This window comes from Antennarius striatus, chromosome 20, assembly GCF_040054535.1.
Source record: "Antennarius striatus isolate MH-2024 chromosome 20, ASM4005453v1, whole genome shotgun sequence".
In the NCBI taxonomy this organism is placed as follows: domain Eukaryota; kingdom Metazoa; phylum Chordata; class Actinopteri; order Lophiiformes; family Antennariidae; genus Antennarius; species Antennarius striatus.
In genome coordinates, this window is record NC_090795.1 from 13,575,001 (window position 1) to 13,601,648 (window position 26,648).

The 26,648-nt window shown below is 40.8% G+C and overlaps 1 protein-coding gene and 1 non-coding gene across 2 annotated transcripts in view; one reads left to right on the forward strand and one right to left on the reverse strand.

Moving 5' to 3' along the window:
- LOC137587503 (partitioning defective 3 homolog) overlaps window positions 1-26,648 on the reverse strand; it is a 295,372-nt gene that overhangs the window by 247,007 nt on the left and 21,717 nt on the right. The window contains exon 2 of the mRNA XM_068303945.1: window positions 12,154-12,255. Within this exon, the coding sequence (XP_068160046.1) occupies window positions 12,154-12,255 (102 nt within the window). The remainder of the gene's footprint in view (window positions 1-12,153; window positions 12,256-26,648) is intronic.
- trnaw-cca (transfer RNA tryptophan (anticodon CCA)) lies at window positions 19,781-19,852 on the forward strand. The gene has a single exon. It is a non-coding gene; the product is annotated as a tRNA-Trp (tRNA).

Genomic DNA, 26,648 nt, shown 5'->3' on the forward strand with positions numbered 1-26,648 from the left:
CGCATCTGTTGAGGCTTCTCTTGTCATCAATTATTAACACCCTGTCTGTGCAGACAGCCACAGCTATCATCACTACACATATGGAAAGAAATAAGCCCAAAATATCCTATATTGGCCATTCTACGGAATTCATGCGAAGTTGGAGACACATTTTTAAAAGGTTGGGGGTTTTTTTCGAAAACCTTGTCCATAGATAAATTGTGCCATATTTCTACAGTACAAATCTAGAAAAGGCGGACTCAAATTTCAAATATCAATACCTTGCCTGTTCTTGAAATGTTTTCCCGCATTACTATCCATCTACCTATAATTATATTTAGTTTAATTACTATCTGGTTAATTGTAGTGAAAGAGGACATGAAGTCGGCGTGAGAGACGAGGATGCAGAAGACAGGGTTAGATGGAGGCCACTGATTCGCTGTGGCGACCCCTGAAGGGAAAAGCCGAAAGAAAAGAAGAATTACTATCCAGTTACAGTATTGTGTTTAACTAGATCACAACATAATCGTCGTAAATATTGAAAGTCTGAATTCTTAGTTGCTTTGTTAAGTAGTTTTTGTTTTGTATTTTTTATTGTGGGACAGCAATTTGCATGAAATCGGTAGAATGACCCATATACACTGTATGTATGTGTACGGACGGACAGACAGACAGACAGACAGACAGATACGAGTGGTGTCCACACACTGTACGTTGAAACACAAAGTGAAAAAAGTGAATAATAATATTTTTTCTTAAAGTGTGTAGTTTAGGAAAACATTAGATTCACTAATGCAGAAAAATTTAATTACTTACAAATAGATCAAGGTTATAGTTGATTAGATTTTTCTGCATTACTGAATTCTTCATTCCTTCCATTCCATCCTAACACAAAAACCTTAGATTTAATTTAGCAAACAGAATCAATTCTAATTGTTCCTCATGATGGATTCTTGGCAGTATTGATGCAGGAACTAAATTTTGTGCTTAAAGTTTCCCAAAATGTTTAATCACACCATCCAAAATAATTGTGTTTGACACTCATGACCTTCTCACTGCCTTGAGCAGTAAAACAGGACCTATGATTGGGAACAACAGCGACTGACTTGTAATTAATCTGACCTTCACTCACGTCTTCATGTGGCTTCATACAGTTCAGCAGTGGAAGAGAAACCACATCCTCAGCTTTTTTACTCGTGTCACACACATTTCACTTTTTACCACTTACACATAATATAACTGTCCACAGGGTGACATTCTGTAGTTTGGCAGGAAGGTTTCTCTGGTAAGACTTGTGGTAAATGAGGGTGAGTGTCTCTATGTGTGTTATGATCAATGAGCCACACAACACAGACATAGAGTACACCGAAAAATAAAACACTGACCTAAATGCTGCACAGAGTGCTGCTGGGTGTTGTGTGGGAGTTCATGGGTAGGCGAGGCCACCCAGAGTTAGTGAGTGAATCTGGGCCTTTACAGTATAATGGCCCTTAAACAAGAAAGCCAGGAAGAGTTACTGACAGGAGACCAAACAGCCCAACACACAACCTTCCTGTCCTGACAGACACACACTAATGCAAGTAAACACAAGAGAGCTTCTGGCAAAACACAGTGTGTGTGTGTGTGTGTGTGTGTGTGTGTGTGTGTGTGTGTGTGTGTGTGTGTGTGTGTGTGTGTGTGTGTGTGTGTGTGTGTGTGTGTGTGTGTGTGTGTGTGTGTGTGTGTGTGTGTGTGTGTGTGCGCTGATGGATGAGTGTCTTCAGAGATAAATGGGTGCCTATTATTTGTGCTTTTTATGGAGAAACTCCCTGCTGACTTCCGAATGGGAATAGCATGCAGTCATCCTACACATACACACACACACACACACACACACACACACACACACACACACACACACACACACCCTCTCTCTCACATAACGAGCCACAACTGAGGGGCCCTGGGCAGTGGCACATCTGTTGTAGAGGAGATATAAGGCATTCATGCAGGGACTCAAGATTCTCAATGTAATGCCACACAAAGGGGAAGGAAGCCCCGGCGGTGGAGGGGTCTAATGACAATTTTACCTAAAAGAATCCCTTCTGGAAAAAAAACATGGCTGCACACAGACACACACCCTGTTAAATTGGCCCACTGACCTTCACATACCCTCTATAATACGCATGACTCTGTAATATATACAGCTTTTAGTATTCCTGACTTCTAGTGCGGAGACTCAGAGGACAAGATGTGGAGAGTGAATCATTTTGCACATTTATGACATAGAAAACTCACAGCAGTGAATCAGAGACTGATTTATTATACTTTTATATTTTTTATGATTAAATATTTAATATATTCATATATTTTATCACAATGAAGTATTCTAATATAGTTTTGATAATTTTTCGCCATATCAAGATTCATTATTTGTACCATGAGCAAACTTAAATGCAGAACAAGTCATTTCCAAGGGCTGCAGCTGATGATTTATTTCTTGTGACTGGTCAATATACTGTACATCTGTTTTTGTAGATTCTCAATTGGCAAAGAAATCTCTGCAATCGCGATCGGAGGCAGCGATCTCAAATTTCTCATTCTGTCCCAAAACCAAAGGAATTGACTTCACTATACAACTTGAAGAACAAAAGGGGCAAATCCTCACATAGATAGACAAAAAATATTTCTTGTGTAAAAAGTGAACCAATTTCCTGTTGGTTTACTAATTGGTTCCATTAAATTTCCATATATATTTATTCATTCATTCATTCATTCATCGTGTATCGCTTCATCTGATGTGGCGGGTCGCAGGGAGCTGGAGCCTATCCCAGCTGTGAAGCGAGGGAAACTCCGGCAGCGACGCCAGTGCACTGCGGTTCATATATATTACATTTGTTAAAGTTGTAGGAGGATCAGTACAAGCAGTAAGATGAGACCAAAAAGCAGCAGATGAATCTGCTGTTTAAAAAAGGTATGAGGTTAGCATGAATTTGCAGAATATGTATATTATGTCCAATTAAAATATTATATATGCAGTATATGAAATACTTGAATAATATCATAAACATCAGTTATTAGCTATCAATATTAAACCAGTTTGACAATAATGATTCTTCAGATGAATCAGTGACAAATCACATCGACCAGCAGCCCCACAGTCTGTTTGTAAGCCTCCAACGCTTTAGCAGAGCGGGGCATAATCTGGAGAGGTCTTTACCCTTTTCTCGTGAGAAGAGAGGCAATGAGAGCACACAGCCACAGTGTTCGAGGGGATTCTGCTCTCTTACTGCTACAATATGCCTGTCTAAAGCTTTCCAAACCAGGCTTAACTCCCCAGCCCTGGCACCTCCTCCCTAACTCCCTGTGCCAGAGCTGAGTTCAGCTCGGTACAATGCCAGCCGACAGCGCCAGACTCAGTTTAGTTCGTGGCAGAGCCTGCTATCCACTTGAAGCGTGTTTCTTTCCTTCTTCCTTCATTACTTCCTTCTCTCCTTTACTTCACCATCTTACATTATTTTCTGTTCCTTTGTTAATTTCTTTTACCTTTCCTTCTTTGTTAATATATTTCTATTTATTCAGCTGAATATGACAAAATGTGCGTGCAAGGATTCATTGCTAAAACTTTCGACTGTGAGCTTCTGCACCAAACTCACAACTACATTAATGCAGCATTAATACTCACACATGGCTCACAATCCAGCTGGCCTGGTGTGCATCATAACCCCTGCAATAAATGAAGCCAGTCTAAAACGCAGCCTCATCTCCCAAAGTCAATTTCAGAGCCAATTTTCAGACACAACCTTGAAGTGACTTTGGATCAGTGGGGGTAATTATATATGGTTCTGAGGAGTAGTCAAGTGTTGAAAACAGCAGCTCATGGTCTGGAGACTCTTGAGACAAAAGCTACAGAGGGATACTTGTCATGCAGAAGAGACACGCGCTTGGTTTAACAAAGAGCTGAGAGGCAGACAGAGAAACAGGTCTATATTCAAAAGAGAAAGCAATTCATGCTCGATTGGATTTTTTAGCTTAAAATTGCACTTTCTTTTGAAGCAGCTTTGACTTTGTATAAGCAATTTCCTAGTGAGCAATTTTACTGGAGTGTCACATGGCGAAAGCACTTTTTGCCTCCATGAGGTGAAGAGAAAAAGACTCGAACGTGAAGGAGGTGACATCCCCTAAAATGAGACACACTCTCTGCAGACACGTGGCGAGACAATACAAAGCTAATACAGTTCCAACATGGGAAAGAGGGCATTGTGTCTTTGTCTGTATCTGTGCCTGGTGCCAGTGGCCCTTGTGGGTGCACTACTTCACATATGGACAACAGAAAGGGACGAGTCATTTGTTATCTTAGTGCTCTAGATACACCCCTCTGGGGGTCTTTAGGAAGGCGGCAGGATCCCAACAGGGAGCCTTTATCTGTCCCCTCACTTTAGGGCTACTCTCATGGCGGCTGACCCAAATTGTCCGCCTGGGGCGATGCCAGGCCCTCCGTAGGACTCCACCGCTGCAGATAACAGGCTTGTTTGGCAGAGCATCCAGACAGTGGAACCAAAGCAGCTCTGACAGCTGTCAACCAGGACCAACGTCCTCCTGCATGACATGCACAATACCAGGAGGAAAGTGTCGCTACTGTAGAGTGTGTGGGTGGCTACGTGGAGGATTGTTTTTCTACACAGGTGTGTGAATGAGTTCGTGTTTTAGCCTGTGTGAGTCCTTCTACTTCTTTTTCTTTCCTGCTTTGGCACTGGCTCTCCACAGCTCTGGTACAACACCCCAGCATTTCCAGACAGTACTCAGGCAAGCCGTCGCCATGTCAGGAACAATTTGGCACATTGGCAGAAACCCCCTCCTGTAGGGGAGCTGTCATGGAGGGGAAGTCAAAGACACTTACATGAGGGGCTGGTTGCCTTCGAGCAGAGAGAGAGGCTTGATGACGCCACCTGATTTCACCCAGTTTACAAAGGACCACAGCGGAAACTGTAGGAGTTGCCTGTGCAATATGGAGTTTTATCATTCTTATTGTAGGAAGGATTTGTTTGTCTCATTCTGTACGTAAAGAGAGTTTAGTCAACAAGATGGTTGTTGTCGATGGCTCAAAAGGTCCATGCCAGCAGGTTCAGGAGGCCCAAGGTTCCAAGAACATCAGGCATGTTGTGATTTTGTAAACTTTTTAAGGTCCACTATTATTAAAAAAACATGTTTTTTTCAGGTCTACATTTACATAGGGGCCCTACCTAACCCTGAGAACAACAAACTGGCCCCGTACTGACTCTACTCAACCCACTGGTGAAATGTGCTCAGACATGCTGATCAGACTCGGCTCCTGTCATGACGTAACAACAGGAGTAATTTTCATAGCCCCGCCCCATCTGCTCAAGAACACGCCCATTGACAAAAGGAGCTCATTAGCATTTAAAGGTGCAGGCACGGAAACAGCCTGTTCTCAGTAGAGCTTGTTTTGGTGACTTTCACACAGATGAAATTCAGAAACAAAGATCAGTTTGGACGAAACATTTTAATTACAGTGTAGTTGGATGTCTGACAGCTGTGTGAATTGAAAAAGTAGAATATGTGATGTATAACACAAGTTGCTAAAAGTAGATGCTGGTGTTCCAGCTTCCAAAACTGCAAAGAGACATCTCTCCATCATGAAGTATTCAAACTGTGTGAAGGGAAAGAAGGCGCTGCTGCAAAAGAACTAACAACACTAAACAAAGCTTACCCAGGTAAGTGCTGTGCAAAAGCTAGAAACCTAATAAACAAGCAACAACTACCAATAAATCCAAAGCCCTGGAGCAAAATAAAGTGAAAAAGTGCTCGCTGCCGCCCACCAGCCTCTGAGCAGAGCAGTGGAGGTCAGGATAAATTCCACGACCAGAGTGGGTCTTTCAGGACGCAGCGCTGACTCTGGTCCTTACAGGCTAATTACAGCTGACTGCAGTGGGCTGTGAGCCTGTCAGGTGTATGTGTGGGCATGTATGACTGTCAGGATGGGACTCCTGTGTGTGTGTTCTCAGCTGAAGTTCCTCTTACCGTACAGTGTCTCTTCTCAGAGCGATGACATTTACACTTCCTGATCAGAAGTTCAAAGGTGTGTGTGTGTGTGTGTGTGTGTGTGTGTGTGTGTGTGTGTGTGTGTGTGTGTGTGTGTGTGTGTGTGTGTGTGTGTGTGTGTGTGTGTGTGTGTGTGTGTGTGTGTGTGTGTGTGTGTGTGTCTGACACCACCTAGAGCTACACCTCTTCAGCATGTAACTGCTTATGTGCATGTCTAAGGATGTGTCTCTGGTGCTGACGTTGTCAGACGACTCCAATCACAAAGTCCTGAATGTACTTGTTGTCCAGTTCCCTCAGAGCCATGTCAGTGAGTTATCAAATTCAAAACCATCCATGTCCACTTGTAACTGAACTGATTATTGGAAATCAAACTGACTGGCAAACCAAACGTCAGATTATTCTAATATGTTGCACGACCACACAAACAGCAGCAGAAGATGTTCTTAAACATTTTTGTACAGAGCTTCAGGTTCTCGTATATTACCAGAGTAACATTATATCACACAAGAGCAATGAGTTTAATCTAGTCAAGCTCCTTACAGTAGAAATTTCAACACAAACGGTGTCTCATGAAGACAAAACAAAGACAACAGATGATCCACACCAGCCAGTAACGGACTGGTCTCTTTGGCCACCAGAGGGCAGCAACTAGGATAACACTCAATGACAACAAGAAGCTGTTAATTTAAGTTCAAAAATGATATCATGGTTATGGATGTTTTGGCTTGAGCAGATACATTTTGGTATTAAATATATTACAGGGATTCACTATGGTTGAATGGACCTTCATGCCTTATAAAAACTGTACTGGGATAAAGCTGACGGAGTCAAGTCCGTTTCTATTCTATTCTATTCTATTCTATTATATTCTATTCTATTCTATTCTATTCTATAATATTCTATTCTATTGTATTCTATTATTATCATTTAATTTGTATTGAAGAGAATGATGGTTAGTAGCACAAACAGGCTACAGATGTATAAAAAGTCCAGGGGTCACTGCACTAGGAAATAAATACAAAAAAGGAAACACACACGGCAAATATAGAATAGAACAATAGAATAGAATAGAATAGAATAGAATAGAATAGAATAGAATAGAATAGAATAGAATAGAATAGAATGTGCAAAGTGAATGTATTACACAGTCTGGGAGATGATGGTGATAGACAGACAAAATAGTCTTCAGTCCATGCCAAAAGAAGCGAAATTGCCTCATGAAAACAGCTACACACAGATACAGACACACACTTATGAAGACACACAGCGCAGACACAAGCAGGATAATTATTCTTTGATTTCCCCTGGTAGTGTTCTGGTATCAGGGGGCAGCTGCTGGGAACCTGCCTTAGCCTTGGCTAATTTCACTCACGGCTTGATCTCCAACCAGTGCAGGTGCCCAGTTGGCACCCCACTGCTGTTGCCATGGCAATGCCAACTTAAGGGGCCAGGAAAATGTCAATTGTCCAAGGAGCTGAAGCACAGGAGGCATGGATGTGGTAGTCATTAGAAACAGTCTGTATTAGCATGAGTGTAGGACACAGTTGCAAATGGATTGTTCGTTTGTGCTCAGTTGACTTTTCTCTTTTGTCTTTCATAAAATAATGAAATAAAAAACTGACATTGAATCTAGTGTCAGTTCCAAAAAACTAAAGGTATACAGTACTCTGAGATCCTTTGTAACAGACAGCTGACCGATTTTACTATGACTTGAGCTTGAGTGCCTCTTTGTGGTTCACCAGCGTAACTGCAACATCTGATAAAACCTATCTGCTATTAAACACACTAAACACTCTGATGACTGAAGTTCTGCTCTGAGGCGCTCAGTTACTCCTGGGGCATCACCCATCCCCACATTCCTTGCTTGGACTCATCTGTGCTAACTAAGGACATAGTGAAAGCCAAAGGACCTCAATCAGCTTCACTTATATATAAACAGTAATCCAGTTCAGTGTAGATAAAATATTGAGATGAATGAGGATCAGTGAAGATTGAAGTGATGCAAAACAGTGTAATGCACGGACTGGAGCATGAGCCAACATTCTCGTGTAGTGCAGTTTTCTGTTTATGATCAGGATCACTTAAGTCATTTGAAAGTATTTTATCCCTCAGAGAATCTTCAGTATCATCAGTATCTCACTTTGAAGTTGAAGGAATATACTGCAGAATGCCAGAATCTGGTTAGCGGAGCTGCGTGTCGGGCGTGTGCTCTTCCCCCAAAAGAGATCAAATGGAAATATAAATGAATTCCACTTGTCGACAGGCGACTTGCAAAGTCATAATTTTCTACTAAACATTCAAAAGACTTAATTACTAGAATCAAGCTTTCTTCTGCATCAGACAATCAGTTTGTTTAGTGCGACAAAAACAGTGTGATTGCACCATTTGAATTGTTAATGCTACAGCTCAATTTCCCAGCAATGACTATTAAAATGTAATTTCGTGAAGATGAAATTAGATGAAATTTCATTTCATCTAATTGGCCAAGTCACATGCATTTCATTCCTTTATAAACTCAATCCAGCCGACTTGTGTTGTGAATTTCTTACCTAGGGCCATCTACTAACCAGGAGTCGTTTTAATGGCCACATTGCCATCTGGTGTATGAATGAGGTGATGAGGTGTCTGCATTGCAGTCATTTGCCATGATTGCTCATGTTTCTTCACTTGAAATGATCTTTTAAGGCTGACTAACCTAAGGCTTCTGAGCCACATAAAAACGTAACGACTCCTTCTTAGACACTCATTGCGGACAAAAGGAGGCTCAGTCTTTTGGCAGAAACTCTTTAAGTCATGCTGAAGTGAAGTTCTGCAAAAACATAACTGTATATTATATACCATACCTGACCATAAATGTATATACGCATGTGAGAAATCAGCCTCTTGTTGATCTGTGTAGCACGGTTATGTTAACTGTTTTATGTAAGATTAGACAGTGATCCCAAATTGGGAACCAAGTTGTGGTATAATCTTCCTGACTGGTTAATACTTTCACTGACAGGCCTACCGCCTGTAGGTTGTACAGGCAGGCAGTAGATAGAACAGTGTTTGTTGAATGTGCAGGTATATGTTTGCACAGGTTATGCACAGTGTTTCTAAGGAGAACACAGACTGACACCAGAAGCCATTTAGAGAAGAATAGTGCACAGTGTGGCCTTCTGGCGCAACGGTAGCGCGTCTGATTGTAGATCAGAAGGTTCAAATCACGTCAGGGTCAGTAAAATTGTAAAATTAAAGCCTCATTCACCTATTATTTTAGGAAGGGGAAAAACTGAACAGTTTGGGGGGGTTTTTTTCATTTAAAATAAAAAGTAGCAGCATCGCCTTTTTAAATACAACCTGTTTGGTCTGCAGATTCCTCTACTGTGTAAAGTCAACTGGACTTGTGACAAAAAGTGTCAACATGTCACTCATCCAAAAGGTTTCTTTAGTTCTGAACTGCTGGTGGGAAGTCCCAGATATTTAACCTAGTGGGAGTGGTTGTTGGCTCACAAAGAGTCACTGAAACCAAGTCATATAGACTTAACCTACATCCTGTGGGCCGCCCTTCTCTTGTCAAAGAAGACAATATATTCTACTACAGGTTGTTGAGATCAGGATTGAAGACAGATTGCATCACCTTTCTCAAATTTATAGATATTATTACAATCAAATTCTAATGAATAACTAAAGACTAATATGGAGGTCCTTTGTTTTAATAGCAGAAATATTTCACTCAATACTGCTGACATTACACCTAGTAACAGAAATATACTGTACCTCACACCAATTACAACTGCAAATAACCATCTAAAGCAAAGAAAGCCTGTCTCCATGCTGTTTATCTGCAGCCATACATGCAGACATCAACATTATTTAATACTGCTGACTGTTCAAATAATGTGGTGTCATTGTGACACACTACTTCTCTGGGAATCTATGCTGGGGGGAGAGACTCAGAGGTTAAATAGTTATGACAGTTGTGTGTGAGTTATTTTGTAAACACATCTATATTCTCGTGGCAAAACAGCAGCATGTTTGACTCCAGGTCAGAAGGTTGTGTGTTCAAATCTGGCTGTAGTTAGTGGCTATGATGACAACTCTTTGCAGCAAGCATTAAAATTCAAATGAACAAGTATTGCACTCTAAGAGAACTGTTTGTTACTTCCCAGAGTGCGCTATTTGCAGCATCATCTGCTCATATGCAGTTACCATAGTAACTTTAAATCCACCCTGTAGATTTGATATATAAAGAGTGCCTCTACTGCTGCACGAAAGATATATGGCATATTTTTGTACATCTATGGGAAGAAAAATTGGTATGAAAAGAATGTAGCATATATTTTATAAAATAACAAGGGCTGCGATTTGAGGAGCTATTCCTCTACAGATTGATCATAAGAGCAGTGCCGTCATTCTGTTTAATTGTGCTCCTGCCTGTAGATAAAGTAGATGGACTGGATTTACTAGTCACAACTACACACAATAAAGACAGCGGTTGCACAATGTGACAATCACGTGTGCGCTCACACATGCAGAGTATGATGTAACAGCAAACTTTTTTTGGTAAGACCTTGATCAATTGTAGCAACTACAAATAATCACTATTTGCTTTTAAAACATTGACTTTCTGAGCCATAAAATAAAATACAGAATAGATCATATAAATCTGCGCCACTGACAGTGATGTTAAGGGGATCTTGAACGTTTCGGCTGATAAAGGGAGGTCATTTGACAGGTGTAGAAAGCAACACTTGCCAGCAGGGGGAGCCCTTATAAACAGCACAGGAACAAAAGGAAGAAGAACTGGAGGGAAAAAGTACCCTCCAATTAGTCTGCTGTAAAGAGTGAACTTTCTTTCTGTCTGTTTTTCTGTCTTTATTTATTTATTTATTTATTTATTTTCTTGCTTTTATTTGTTTCTTGAATTTGAAGGAGCACAGGCAACAAAAGAAAGGAGGAGAAATAGAGCTAGAAGAAAACTGTGTTTCAGACAGCAGGTGCAAAAAAGCTACTCTCCCCTCTGATCCTACCTAATAGGTAACCATGAGAACATTTAAGTCATCATAAGGTGTGTAGATCCACGAGTTTCTTTGACTCACACAAAATGTTTGTGTACAAATGCACTCACGCAGCAATCATGCATATCAATCAGCCTGTTACTCCCGATCACGTGAACGACTCCACATCTTGCTTATGAAATGTGGGACATGAACTTTTCAACATGAGACAGCAGCACAAAGCACAAAACACTGATGTGTTTAAATCACCGTTTCTACATTTCACAAGATAGCACAGGCTCCATGACATCAGATATCCTGAGAAAAACAGATAGGAGTCAAAGATAAGAGTTTCAGCTGAAACTCATCTGTTTCATATAAAAGGACTGCTGATCCAGCTGACTTTCAGCTCGAAAATCTTTAAAGTGGTTAAAACGTCACGTCATTAAATCTCCGGGACACCAGTGATGTAAGCATTCTATTTATTTAGTTTTTGTAGGTATTTCACTGTTCAGTAACTTCAAGTCAACCATTTAAATGAAGTGGAAACTGGATGAAAACCAGTGGAACCATTACTCACTCACCAAAACTCAAAGATGTCCCTGCATTCAATCCACACAGTGTGTGACTCAAGTGAACTCAGCACAATTCCCATGGGAAGAACTCAGTGGGATTGTGGGTAATGATTTACAGTTGGTCTAGTGGGTAGGGTTAACAGTGTGATATCACACTGACACCAACACAGATTTCACACACACACTGCTATACTTGATGTGATACACACACCCTCAGACACACATATTAACACTGAAGATTTCCGCTGTCCATCTACCAACATGAAAGAAGTGGACGCATGCCAACGCGTTGCAATGATTAAACAGCGAATATGGTGCTGTTTGGTGGTTTGTTGTTCTGTGATGTTTTAGTAATGATGAGACAGTGAAAAGCAGACAGGTGTAATAATAAACAGATGTTAGTCAAACCCTGTGAGGTACTGCCAAAGCTTTACAGACAAAGGTTCAGACAGAAGACAAAACCGAAGTAAGTCTGCATGAGGAAAATAAGAATAGGTGGCAAAACAGGAAATTATAGTCTGGGTGAATGAAACAAATGAACGATGTGATGTTCTCAGTTTCTTTTCACTTTAACTCACCCTGTCTTTGTCATCAACAACATCACACAGCATGTCGTCCACGTCCAGAATGCCTCCATCTCCATGTTCCAGTCGGTGGACCTGGACCCAGTAGCTCGGGTCCTGCAAGACAAACAAAAGAGTATCAGATATGATGACATCAAATTTATTTGCACCATATAGACCTGGGATTGGAAGCTCTGTGTAAGCAAAGCCGTGCCAAAGGAATTAGCATTTTGAGTCTTCTTAGGAATCAGCTGATCTAATCGCCATGTGGTCCAAATAATAATCCAGTCAGCAGGAATACTGGATCCAAACATGGTTATGGTTTAGAAATCATGATAGCGGTCATGAAATATTTTAATCCCCCGTTGGATGGCCCAATAAATAAGCATATGGCTAAAACCTTTCCGAGTTTGGGAGCAGAAAATAGAATAACATTACATTCGCATGTCCCTCAGATGGTCCAATACCCAAAGATAGATGCTTGTTCAGCTGATGCCACTGCAAACATGAGCTTTTAAAGCAGAGATGTGTCATGTTTTATTACTCAGACCGTTTAAACAACATGATGAGAGCTGTTATAGGTTTGAAGCTTTATATTGCACAGTGATTACTACATTCCCTAAAACCATTATTGCTTTATGGGACTTTATATAATGCTTATAAATGACATTTCTAAGTAATCTAAGTTGCTCAGATTGGACCAAACTACCATATACAATATAATGTTATCTTATAAGTAGCACTTGAGCAAAAGATTGATATTCAGTGAAATCATAAAAAGCTTCTCATCTCAATACAAAGATTTGCTTCAGTCCTCGGCTGACATCAAAGACAGAAAATCTTAGCCGACGTTCACGTGTTCTAATTTCCTAGTTTAGAAATTCATTTTTCCAATGATCCTGATGCCAAGAAAATGTAATGGAGACAGAAAGACAGCCATCAGTCATCATGGTAACTTTTCAAGTTCATGGTATCAGAGGTCCTCCATGTACCCCCATGTGTGTGACAGACCTGTTTATATAGAGTATATTCATGTATGATAAAGCTGAAAAAAAAAGTTCAACGTTTTTAGAATGGATGGAAAACTCCATGACCAGCAAATTAATAACTTTCTTTTCCTTTTTGAAACTTTAATCAAACAAATTGTACTGCTTATGGAAAATACACAGAAAACATCTTATATTCACTATAGCATTTAGCTTTAACCATACTGTATGTCTGTATGGCGTACAGGAATGGCTAACACAAGATGGCCCAAACAGGGATGAGGCTAAGAAACCATTCCTCTTACTGACTGTCCCTCCTTCACTTCTCACTCTATTTCATTTTCTCTCCACTCTCTCTTCCAAGGCCAGCTGCCTTTTTCGGGTCTGTGGTTAAATGCCTTCATGCACGGCTCTGGTTTAGCTGAACTCCAATATGTTTCACCAGGAAAATAGTGCAAATCATGAGGAGAATTATTGTGGTATTTTCCTTCCTCCTGGGGTTATTAGAAGGGAAAAGATGGCAAGTTCATCAGGTTTGTTCCCAGAAAACAAGGAACCCTAAAAAGAGACATTTTGAAAGTGGTTTTAGCCAACTAAAACAATATCACAATAGTGCAGCTATATAGAAAGATGGTGAAGATGTGAAGCCATGCTTTGAATCAGTCAAACAGGGACATTACACTTGTGATTCAAACTCATATATAATGTCCATGAGGTGTCAGTTTCTTTAATGTTTAAATCACCGTCTGACAGTAGTAGGATGCTTCATAATAAACAGCACTTCTCATGGAGTGTGGAACACCTCAAACACGCAACAGACTGGCAGAGAATTACAATGAGATCATTGTTTTATCTCAGTATCGGCAGCAGCAGAGATCACGTCAGGAAAATCACAAGTTGAATGTCAAAGAACAAACGCCATATCCACGATGAACCACTGGTATGAATCAGTTTAACCTGGGGTTAGTGCTGAGACCTCAGGTCACTCCAAGATATTTATCCTGACACACCAGCAGGACAGGAATGAGTATTCATCAAAAGATATCATTGGGAGCTTAGAATATTGTTTTATAAACCAGATGGTGCTTGACCTTGTCAGAGATATACAGTGCATAATTCTGAATGGTCTTTGACTTGTCAGTGGAGATCATTCTATAGATGTAAATGTGACTGATATCCGCTCATTGATAGCCATGATAGTATTAAACTAATAGTTAATGATATGTTGTAAACATCAGTTCATCTACCAGCAGCAGCTGGAACAACAGGGGCACACAACATAGCTAACACAAATGTCAACCATCCCTATGAATACCACATCAGGATCACTGTAGTTTTTATCACTGTTGTCATGGACAAGGAAAAAAATTGACAGTCAATCATTGAAACTTGTTCCTCAGATGGATTATGAGGAGTAAATCTGATTCTGAGAGAAGCTCATCCACATAATTTAATCCCAAAAACAGACGGAGCAAAGGAACAAATTTGACTTATGCCGTTTGGATGTAACTTAGTCGTAATACTGATGGGAACTTACATCGGCCAGAATTAATTCTCAAGAAGTCCCAGTTCCAGAGCATTAGCAGAGCATTTATCATTACCTGGGATTTGGGTGAATTCTGGTGTCATCTCTGAATGTTTTAGTGTAAACACCAAGGTCTTAACTGAAAAACACACACGATTTAAGTTTGATGAATAGTTTTAGTGGCCTAGAATGACACAGCGGCTCATGTTTAGTCTACTTCTTCTGTTCCACATGTCTTTAAATACAAGCATAAACATGCTTTCCTTCTTACCGTTGGGTGGTCAAATTCATCCCAGCTACAGCTCGGCCTGTCTGATGAGATTATAGTGGAATAAAAACTCCTATAACTAAACATGAAAAGCCCATGTGTTCGTCCAGATATTGGTGCCACCCAAGGTGGCAAAAGTTCAAGGATGGCATTTTATTTGTTCCACCAATACGACTAAAAGAAAAAATAACTTTTTCTAAGGTACAACTACTTCACTTTTCTTGCAGCGTACAGTTTCTGAATCTGTCACTATCATACTCATTCATATGAGTGCTATTCCCTTTGAACGTTCCTGTGCCGAAAATAGTGGTTGTTCATCCCCTGGGCACATTTTTCATACTTATTCTTGCATTAATCAACAGTTTTTCCATTTCATTCTCAGTTACCTCATTAGTTCTGAATAAACTGTCGCCATCCATTCTGTTTCTAGCAGGTTGATTGTTAACAATAATTTTCCTACATACATGGCAAATACTGATGGCTCTATATGGTGCAGGTCTTATTTATTTTCAATTAAGGCATTTAAAATGTTAACCTAAACCCCAATATGATGTAATTGAAATGGTTGGTATAATTTTTCCTAGATTAGTTTAGGTTATATGAGTCAAACAACTATTTATCAATATGAATTGAATTGCTTTTCTACTGTCACTCTCTGCTTCCGTCAGCTAAGGCTCTAAAAAAAGAGTTCAATATTTTGCATCAAATTAATGATGATTTCTGTTTATAATCATTAGATCTAAAGATGGTGTCAGGTGAACTCCACTGTTGTGATGATAAAGATAAGCTTGCTTCACCACAAAATGCTCAAAGTATTGGAGAACTTGGAGATGCAAAATCATGATCCAGCTTTAGAACATGATCCCTCAGAATCCATTCCTACCACTGAAAACGTTGCGGTATCCTCAACATCCTTGCAAAAATTGCCAGTAGTCCTGCTGAAAAGAAAGAATCTTGAGAGCAGCTGAAATGTCCCCAGTACATCAAGCACTTATGATGCAAAATGCGTTTTGTCAGAAAATCAAACATGCCAAGGGACACAATATATGAGAACCACTTGAACATTGTCAAGAACTACAAGCTGATGCAAAGATCAAGAGTGCAATCAGTAACATAATCGACAGCAGAATCCTGGCCATTGTAAGTATAGACCTCACAGCAGCTGAATGACATTAGCACGGGTCATGCTATGGGCTGTACACAAAAGATGAGGTTCCCCAAGAACATGTTGCCACCAATGAAACTGATTATGAAGCTTCTGTGACTCAATCCAACAGTGAGTTGTTGGATCATGATGGAACTTTTGGGCTACCAGCAAGTGATGGAAATGTCTGATCTCAATGAACTCTGAAGGCATTGTCCAAGTCAGAGAATCAACAAGAAGCACATAAGTTAAAAACTTCAAATTGAGTTAGCTGAAGCCTTGCACATTGTCCTAGGTGAGAAAGAGAGCCTCCTTTCCAATTCAGCTAATCTGTCCATAAGGGAACTGGCCAAGGAAAATTACAATAATTACTCAAAAGGTAGTCAGTGCTCAAAATATTATAGCCAATCAGCAATGAACTTGACAGAAAACGAGACAATTGTCAAGATGTCCCTCGAGCCTGGCCACCTGAAGTCAAACCAGATAGACAAGGAGTTGCATGAGTGACAGCATGCATATAGTGATTCCTGTGGTCCTGCTAATAAACCTATGCACACAGTGTAGGGATTCTGAACTTGCTGAACCTTGTTAGGACCATCTACGTACACAGTAAATCTGATGATGAGATAACAGTGACATAACTATTTCTACATACTGTATACCAATCACTCACGATCTATGGAATTATATGTATCACTGACCGTTTATGAGGACATCAACGTTGTTTGACATTGGCCTACTCTCCAACATGACTCTGTATGTATGATATGTGACCTAACTGGCTTTGCTCTGGGCACTTTATCATTAAAAATGCTGATTTTTATCATGACGGATCTCTGTCATAGGGTATGGGTGTAAAAGTCGTAGTAAATACAACTTAGCTGCCATTCGAGACGGTTATACCACAAGACTTACACACATGGAGAATTACAAAAGTCAACACAAAATAATAATAATAATAATAATAATAATAATAATAATAATAATAATAATAATATTTTGGCACATGGAATATAAAGATTAATATATGGACCGTACTTTCTAGTATGCAAATATGTGTCGGATTTGCTAAGAAGAAAATTAAATCCCCTCACATTTTCAGCTTCGTTTTACTACGGTAGGAGTCCAGTAAAAATAAAATAATGTATGGAATCATCGGACTCTTTGTCTTCATGTTAAAAAAATTCAGCAATTAAAGATTTGATGTATAATCTGAGACATGTTTGGCATTGGTCTTTTCCAAGCGACTGTGTTATTAGCTATAATATCCACAGTGAACATGTTTATGTTGATGCATGGATTCCACCATAAAGGTGAAGCTTGCAAGAGTTAACAAAGCACGAAACTACCAATATAACCTGTGTTACATCAGAGTTTCCCAGTCATTCAGTTGTGACACCGTCACATTAATAAAGTATATGGTGTAGGAACAATTACCAGTTGTATGAGTGCATATCAGACGAATGTAAAATTTGTAAGAAACGACACTGACCACATATTTGAGGATTAAAAGTTTTTGTTATTTGTTTTTCCCTACTGATGAACTATCCAGCGACGCAACCATCAGTCGCATCTCTGCTTGTGAACATTGTTTGCTGCGTAAACTGGATTTAGGGGAATAAGTTTGGAGATTGCAACCTTGTCGGGGAAAAGGGGAATATTGTTTATGATTAAATTTTCTCTGAATGTTCAAAAATACACTGTATCGAGAGCGCGTAACGCAGGTGGTTTTTGTTTAATATTATTTCCAATGCATCCTTGTTTAAGAATTTTGACTTCATCCAACAAAAGAATCCCTTGAGCATATTAACAATGTGACGTATCAAAGTTGAGTTGTTATACAGCTACTGATGGCGACCTGCCACTATAACAAATCCAGCTGCACCTGTTGAAGTTCTATTTTTGGAGCTCTGCCATTCCCTCACAGACATGTGTTTCCAACAACTTCACCTGTGCGCATCTGGAATATATAATACTGCTTTTAATCACTTTTATATTTGACTTATCTGAGAGCCTGATGTCATCAATGATAAATTTATCAGAGGCCAATCTTTGGTAGCTCTAACCCTCCCCTCCAGCTTTGGTAGCTCTAACCCTCCCCTCCAGCGGCAATAACTCAGCCAATGCAGAGACAATGTATGCATTAGAAGTCTGATAAGAAATAACTTACACTAAGTATCTGCTGTCATAGTTATTACTCTGTCAGCCTGTGGGAAAACCTTCACATCAATGCCTTCATGAAGTCTTACATTTTTGTTACTCGTCAGATTTTGAGACAGGGTAATGTGGTGTCTGAAGCATTAAAGCCATTAAAATCTAAAATATGACCACTGGGTAGGTGTTGCCAGGTAAGCAATGAAATCTTTATTGCTAGTTGTGAGCTAATGAAAGCATATGACAAATTTATTTGAACAAGTCCTTTCATTACTGTCACTTGAAAAACAAAAGAGAAAAGAGCCACAGTTTACTGTGATGTGTACAAGTAGCATGAAATGCCTTCATGCCTCATGGTGGAAAGCACATGCATCTACAGCAGGTTCAGCATCAACATCAACAGAGCAGCACTGACCCAAAATAGTCAACTATCATGGAAAGGAAGAGAGGAATCCTCCATATGTGTAAATTAATACATTGAAAATGATGTGAACTAGAATGCAATCTGGCAAAGTCCTTTAATACAATTGAGCCATACATACAGCTACACTCATATTTGTGGAAGCACAAAGCTTAATGGATTTAGATCTACCAAACATTTAATTCTGGTGCATCCATAATAATCTGAGCAAAACTGAGCAAAATGAGAAGACAAATCCTGTTTTCACCACTCACACCTGATACACCTCAACAATCTAATAGAATCTATTATAATCTATTAAAACCCATATCAACCCACCATCAAGTCTAATGGAATTACGTTCAGTTGTGTGTACTCCTGTTGGTAAATCAACTAACTGAGAAACAGAAATGGATGAAAACTTTAATTAAATGAATAAATGTCAAAAAAGGTGCAACATGCAGAGAACAATCCCTATCACGCCAATAATGAACATATCTGCAGATATGAGACTTGAGCATGATATGACAGGTGTGCCTGTGTACTGTTAACTGGGTGTTGGGCTCTTGTCCCAGTGACCTGCTGAGTCAGCATCAGCGTGACTCATTCATTCAAATGTTGGCAGAGTGACATCTCAGTCTGATCAGGTATCAGCTCATCTGCTACGCTGGAGAAGGTGAGGGGAAACAAAGGGGTGGTTGTTCCCTTTGTAACACACACACACACACACACACACACACACACACACACACACACACACACACACATTCAATTTGAGACAAACACTCACACAATAGCACCCTTCACCCCGTCGTTGGCGTCTTTGCAGAGAGAGGGTTGTATCTTTCTTGTCAGAGACCACACAGAGACTGGTGCCTTAGAGAAATGTGGGGAGGGAGGTGAGTGTGTGTGAGAAAGTGTGTGTGTGTGTGTGTGTGTGTGTGTGTGTGTGTGTGTGTGTGTGTGTGTGTGTGTGTGTGTGTGTGTGTGTGTGTGTGTGTGTGTGAGAAAGTGTGTGTGTGTGTGTGTGTGTGTGTGTGTGTGTGTGAGTGTGTGTGAACACGTGCCTGTGTATAGCTTCTGATTGGCGTATCTGCCCCTGCAAGTGTTACAACTCCCACAGCAGCAGCCTTGTGTACTTCTCATATGTCCAGCAGTTCTGCAGGACCTCGTGGCGCAACGGTAGCGCGTCTGACTCCAGATCAGAAGGTTGCGTGTTCAAATCACGTCGGGGTCAGAGTTTTTCGAAGCCTGGGAGACTTTTCCGCAATATAGTTTAGCCGTTCATCAGTTGTTTAAATGCAATAAGGAGGTGGAAGCTATTTCACAATCAAAAAGCAGCACTTTATGAACAGGATAAAAATGTAATCTTGTCTTACAAAGAGCACATACTCCTCTGTAAAACAAGAAAATGGGATAGAGCAAAGAAGATCTTGCAAAGGTTCATTCAGGAAGTCTATTCTCTCGGTTTGTAGCTTTTTCCAGTCATAATTTCCTGGTATCTCTATCTGTAACTGTCAGGTTATCACCTTCTGCCATCAGATGGTCACACCTAGATTGTTAACCTTTCATCTTGTTGCTGTTCTGTTACCTACGTCTCTCTCTCTCTCTCTCTCTCTGACTTTATTACATTCCAACTGCTGTCATGTGCACACCTCCAACTTCCCCCTCCAAACTCCCATGTTCACCAGCATCCTCACCTCATCTGCTGGCACCACCACCACTAGTGCCGGGACTCCAGGATGAACTATGAATGAACAGATGAGCTATGACCTTTAAAAACTGTAAAGTTTAAGTCTTTCTGACAGGCACTAATTATTATATATCAGCTTCCGTGATAAACAAGAACTTCAGGACTACAACTCGATTAGTTTTATTGACTTGACTGGACAAGAAAGGACTGGGTGTGTCTTCCAAATGAACGGACAACTCCCACACTTTTGCTCAAATCTCACAGTTCGTTCAGACAGGACTGCACAGTCCCCACACTTTTACTGCCTAAGCAAGAAGAGGATACACCACCATTAGGCAGTGACCTCTGACCTCTGGGAGTACAGGCCTCCATATGAATCACCAGTTCAACCGAGTAGTTCAACCTCCTACTTAAAGTGTTGGTGCAGCAGAACAAACAGCTGTGAGTGATTTATGGAGTGTTTTCCTGTGCGAGTAATTAACGCTACTGTCGCAAAGGCTTTCTCCCTCTTCTGAGTGCACACACACACACATACACACACACACACACACACACACACACACAGAAACAGACAGACAGACAGAGAGACACAGAGAAAGAGAAAGAGAGAGATTTTTTTATTTTTATCCATAAAAGTCAAATTAAAAAATAATCCCGTCAATACAAAATCCAAAAGAGATTAACGTAACGAATACTTTCAATACTATGCATTTTCTGAACCTTTTAACCTTTTAACATTTATCAAACTAAAAAAACAGAAAAGAAAGAAAGAAAGAAATTATCCGTTCTCCACAATCATCTCTTCTACAGTCATGTCTTTTACTTTTTTCCTTACTTTTTTTTTCAATCTATAAAACTCTTTGTCTGTAAAGACAGAGAGAAAGTGAAATTGTTGTAAGCTAAAACAACGAGCAAGTGTAGTGTCAGGATGAAAGAAAGATACCAAAGACTCCATGCACACAGAAATGACTGACACACCTTCAGACACACCTCCCGGCTCTGATTGGTCGATTGGTTTAAGGCGTGGTAGGTTCTTTCAGATGGTATTCAAAGCATTTAATGGTTCTATTACTACGGTGGACATGTTGACAGTTTGAGAGGATATGACAAGTTATTTTTACACAGTTTCTATCTGATAGCGTTAGGGAAGAATTCAAGGCAGCTGTGCTGTCATCACAGTCAAAACTCGCCAGTGAGCCTGAAACTGATTCATGAAGGCATAGTTGTTGATTTGGCTGTAAAAAGTATTCAACCCTGATCGACACAGTAGCTGGTTGACATACGTTAGCTGTGAGATAAACTCCTGTCTGTCAGAGACAGTCATTCATTTCCCGTGGGAGTCTGAGCTCACTAAAATGAGCTGAAATTGTCTTGCTGGCACAACGATTGCTTCCTGGAAGAAAACTGCCGTGTCAATCTGTGCAGTCCATCTGGATGCAGGTAGACAGTCATGTGCTAAAGGCCCGGCATGCTGAGGAAGGCCTCGTATTCCTCTGAGACAAAGTCACCTCCAGGGTCCATGCATTATAGATGCATTGTCCAAAGTGACCACAGCCTGCAGAGCACAAAACAGAGAAATTCGACACCTCACTGCACACACACACACACACACACGCACACACACACGCACACATTGGAGGCCCGCTGCCAGCTCTTATTAAGGGAGCACCTCCATAAGTTGCAGGACAAAAAGAAAAAGAATTGGAGACTTAAAGCCTCATCAGTGGCTACAAACAGCTCCCATGGATTTGCTGAAATACTTGAAATACTTCACGTCTGGTATCTTTCCTGCCCTTTTCCCTCACTTTGGACATGTCCTTAATGGAAGGCAGTTTGGCACAGATGACAGATAAGTTACAAATATGAAGATGAAAATCAGGACAGCTTGTCAGATGAAAATTGTAAAGCTAAAAATATTGGCTGCCCTAAAAATAAGGCAAGTCAAACAGGAAGTCTTAGACGTCGCTCTTTGTTCACTCTTTGTCACTGTTCCAGTGAACAATACACAGTATGTCATAATAAATCACTTGGCTCATTCAACAATTCAGTTGCATGTATCACTCTTATACTACGGGTTATTGGCTCCGTTGCTCTAAACATCTTGCATTCAGACTCACTTCAGAGGCTCAAATTCCCCACCATGTAGTGAATGAGCAGCAGCAAAATTACAAGACAACTTAAGCTGGTAATATTCTAGCAGACTGTCTAAAACAGGGCAAATTCCTGGAACATCTTAAGTCAGAGACCCTCTTAATGAGTCACGGTTGTGACTGAGTCAGAGCAGATGACTGTCATCGATCTGGGAGGAGGAAAGAATGAGAAAAATACCCCCTCTTTGGACAAACAACACCTGATATTTCTAGCTCTGTGATTAGACAAGTCGTCTGAGTGGGTAAATCTCTGCGGTTTGTCTCTCCTGCCGTGTGATCTGCTTGAGTCAGGGATTTGTAGTCTCCAAATCATGTTTCTCCAGGACTACAACTACACACATCATCCGTTAGGATAAGTACAAAGCGCAAAGCTGAGCATCTGGTCTGAATGAAAAAAAAGCAGGATGGACTGTGTGTGTGTGTGTGTGTGTGTGTGTCCACACAGGCCAGACACGCTGCCTCATGGCTCAGCGTGAGCTGGAACCACTGTGGCGATGAAGGTTTTAGCAACAAATTCAAGCAGACATTAGCACAGGAGGATCCCATCGAGCAGTTCTATAATGAAACATCATTAAGCCAATTAAAGCGCAAACCTTCAGACAGGAAGTGCCCCTGTTCACGAGACATTAAAAAAAAAAAAAAAAGAAAAGAAAAGAAAATCCAGCAGTTGTCATATGAGAGAAAATCTGACAAGCGAAAGCAGGTTCTTTAAAACATGATGTATTCCGTATGGTCCTAAATAAACTCTGGTGGCTGCAGTTGTGGATAACTGACAAATTGCCCCATTATTCTCCTGATGAAAACTTGATCCATCTGAGCTGGAAGGAGCCCAGTTGGTGTTTCACCTTAATTTGCAGCTAGAAAGTTGGCTTTCTTCCCAAAGAGTGTTTATTACAACCCGTCTGGGGTGTCCGGATAGGTAGCTTGTTCAGGCAGGGAGCCAGTTTCACCTCATCTGGTCATGAGTCACAGCAGGAGGGCTTTACACACACACATATGCACACACACACACTCATCTCACACACATTTTTTGTCTTAGAAATCAAGAAACATCTGGGGAATATGGAACACACGATATATAGAGTGGCAGAGAAGGTGTGTTTGAAGAAACGGTCACGTGTCCAAATGACCAAGAAAATCAAAGTCCACCAATAGAAACAGAGGATGAGGGTTTCATGTTACTTCAAGAGCATTTCTCTCTAACCCTTAGGGACCGATTCCATCTGTTCAAACGGTCAGATCTGGTGGATCTGGTGAAATATTTGTGTTTGATTTTTAAATGTCGATTCCGATAAAGATCCACGGGAAGTGAAAGCATGCCAGCGCCAACGTAAAGCACAAGACGACTAATCCGAGATGTGACAAGGAGAACACGGAATGAACGTCGACTCCAACAACACACTCAAATCAACAACACTCAAAGCTGGTGTTGTTCCTGCAGGTGAAGACTTGTCGGTTCGACTGAACTGGTTGAGCTCCTTGAGACTGCCAACTCACAGAGGTGGCAGTCAGCAGAATGTCGGCGCACTTTAGTTTATTACTTCATAACGCAGGAGTTACACTCACCAGATGGGACCGCTAAACCAGCCAAGAGCAACACGGAGCAGAGGGTGAGTCACCAGAACAGACAACCCGCAGTGAGGATGTCACAACACACACACACACACACACACACACACAGCTCTTTTACATGCTGCAGATGTGAAACGGAGAAGTCAAAGAGTGTTTTCTCAGCCTTGAGTTTGTTTGTGTGTCTGTGGAGGAGAGTCTGAGATCTAAATGTGGACCTAGCATCATTATGTGCTGCTTATTGTGTACTGCTTTAGTTACACAAGGTCAATGCTGCAAGTTTGATCCACACACAGCAGCTATGGATGGTAATCAATCCATCAGCTGCTCGGTCAGACTATTATATCTGAATGCAGGATGAAGCGTCAAAAACTGGAACATCAAATTTGATAGTCCTTTGTCCTGGAGAACTAACACACACACCTTTATGTCAGTGATAGTCTGTGCCATAATGTTACACAATTACTTCAGTCAACACAAGTGTAAGTAGTTTTTTTTTTTAATGCGTAGATATTACAGAATATCCATGTGTCTCTCTTTATGTGATGAGACCTGAGAAAAAAGATGCAGCCAGTGTTTGTGTGTGTGTGTGTATGTTGGTGTTTGTGTGTGTGTGTGTGTGTGTGTGTGTGTGTGTGTGCGTGCGTGCGTGCGTGCGTGCGTGTGTGTGTGTGTGTGTAAATCCCAGTAGGTTCAAGAACACCATATGTAGAGCAGACACTGAAATCCCAGGAGTGTGAATGAAAAAGGGAGTGGTGACTCTCTGGTCTCACATGATGAGATAGTATGGCTCTAAAATTGGCAGTTTGGTCCTTTTAGGCAGGATTCTGATTCCATCTGGGGTGTGGGGGTTGTCAGACGAGGGTAGGACCTCTGGTGGTTGGTGGTTTAAAATCAGTGGGAAGGCCGGGAAGGACATTCAGCAACGTGGAGCAGAAGGGACTAAAGAAAAAGGCACCACTGCAGTCACTGGAGTGGTGCTCACCATCATGTCCACATGAATCAGATCGACACGCACAACGCTCACCACGTCTGTGCTGCACAAAGTGCTTCTGTAAAAAATACTTGTAATGCTGCTTTCAAAAACAGGTTGTCGATCCCTAAATTGGGGGTGAAATTAGCATCTTATTTGTCAAGTATGCTTTATAGTGTCGCCATTGTGCAACGCCAGAAGGTTACTGAGTACTGACTCTCAGAAGGCTGATAATAACCAGGAGAAACAGAAATCAGTATAAACCAAACCGGTCCACCCACTGCCACTTCTCACAGAGTAAATATAGAAATGGAATATGCATGGCATGCACGGGCAGGCACAGACAGCCTCCTGTGTGTTAACCGCCTTATATATTGTTTATCTTTTCACAAGTCATGATTCTTGATATTCCGGTTGCTTTTCAGATGCACCTGGAGGCAGGACACAACAATCAATCTTCAGATCAGCACAGTTGCGAGTTGCGCAGCTCTGTCGCACGCCATGCACGTTTTTTAAAGTGTAAACTGAATGTACGGCTCATCTGGAAAAACAGTCACACACAAAACGAAGAGCAGGCGGGCAGAATAACACCCAATGGAAGCAGTCTAACCTCAGCGCAGTCTGTTTTATCCCATTTGCCTTTTTTAAGAAGCCTAATCTGTTGAACATGACTCAGATTTGAGGGCTTCAAAAACACCGACCCTGACATAATTTGAACACGCAGCCTTCTGATCTGAGGTCAGACGCCGTACCAATACCCTCAAGGTCTGGCTTCCTGCTCTAATACTCAATTGACTCCCATTATATTCAAACACTGAAAATCAAAGACAGTCCTTTTCATGATATTTATTACGAACACAAAGTCCAAGTCAGGTAACAGCACTTAGCCAAGCCCTGACTGAAGGCAGAAAATGCATATGCTTAGTGAATGATAGAACCAGTAGTCAAGTCTTTATGCATACACCAGGTTAATTCATGGTGAATTGCAAAGCATGATTTAAAATGTTGTTTAGCAATAACATTTGTGGTGAGAACCAGTCAGGAAAACGAAAAAAATAAGAATAAATGGTTTTCTACAAGAAATGCAGTCCAATTCCACATATTCCAGTTCGATAAACTGCAGAGTTTCCAGTGTGACAGGAATTCCTAGATTTCTGGATCTTTGTCAGCACAAAAAAATGGAAGAAGCAGAGAAAGAGAGAACCAAGGAAAGCCAGACTATCGCTGGAGCCAAACTCCTAAAACCTCAAACACTGACATCTGAACCTTTGACCCGCAGTCACTGAGAATGAAGTGATGCACTGAAGGATTTTTAAAAAAAAGAGAGGAAATACAGCCTGAAGAACTTCTCCAAACTCTTACAGGGATAAAAACCAATGCTACACATTTGCAAGTTTTCAAGAAAAAAATCTGTTTCTAATGATGATTAATTATGCTGTGGAAACAAAATGATTACACACACTTTAAACCCATATTACGAGTCAATGGAATACAGCAGCAAGTGACGTGGAAGGGGAAGAATTGCGAGTGACAGCGATCATATTTCATTTTAAGTCAGGAAGTAACAGCTCTGTTTACAGTGACGCGTCTCCAGACTTTCTGCATCTGATTTTCATGACTCTGGAGGAAGAGACCTGGCACTTTGAAA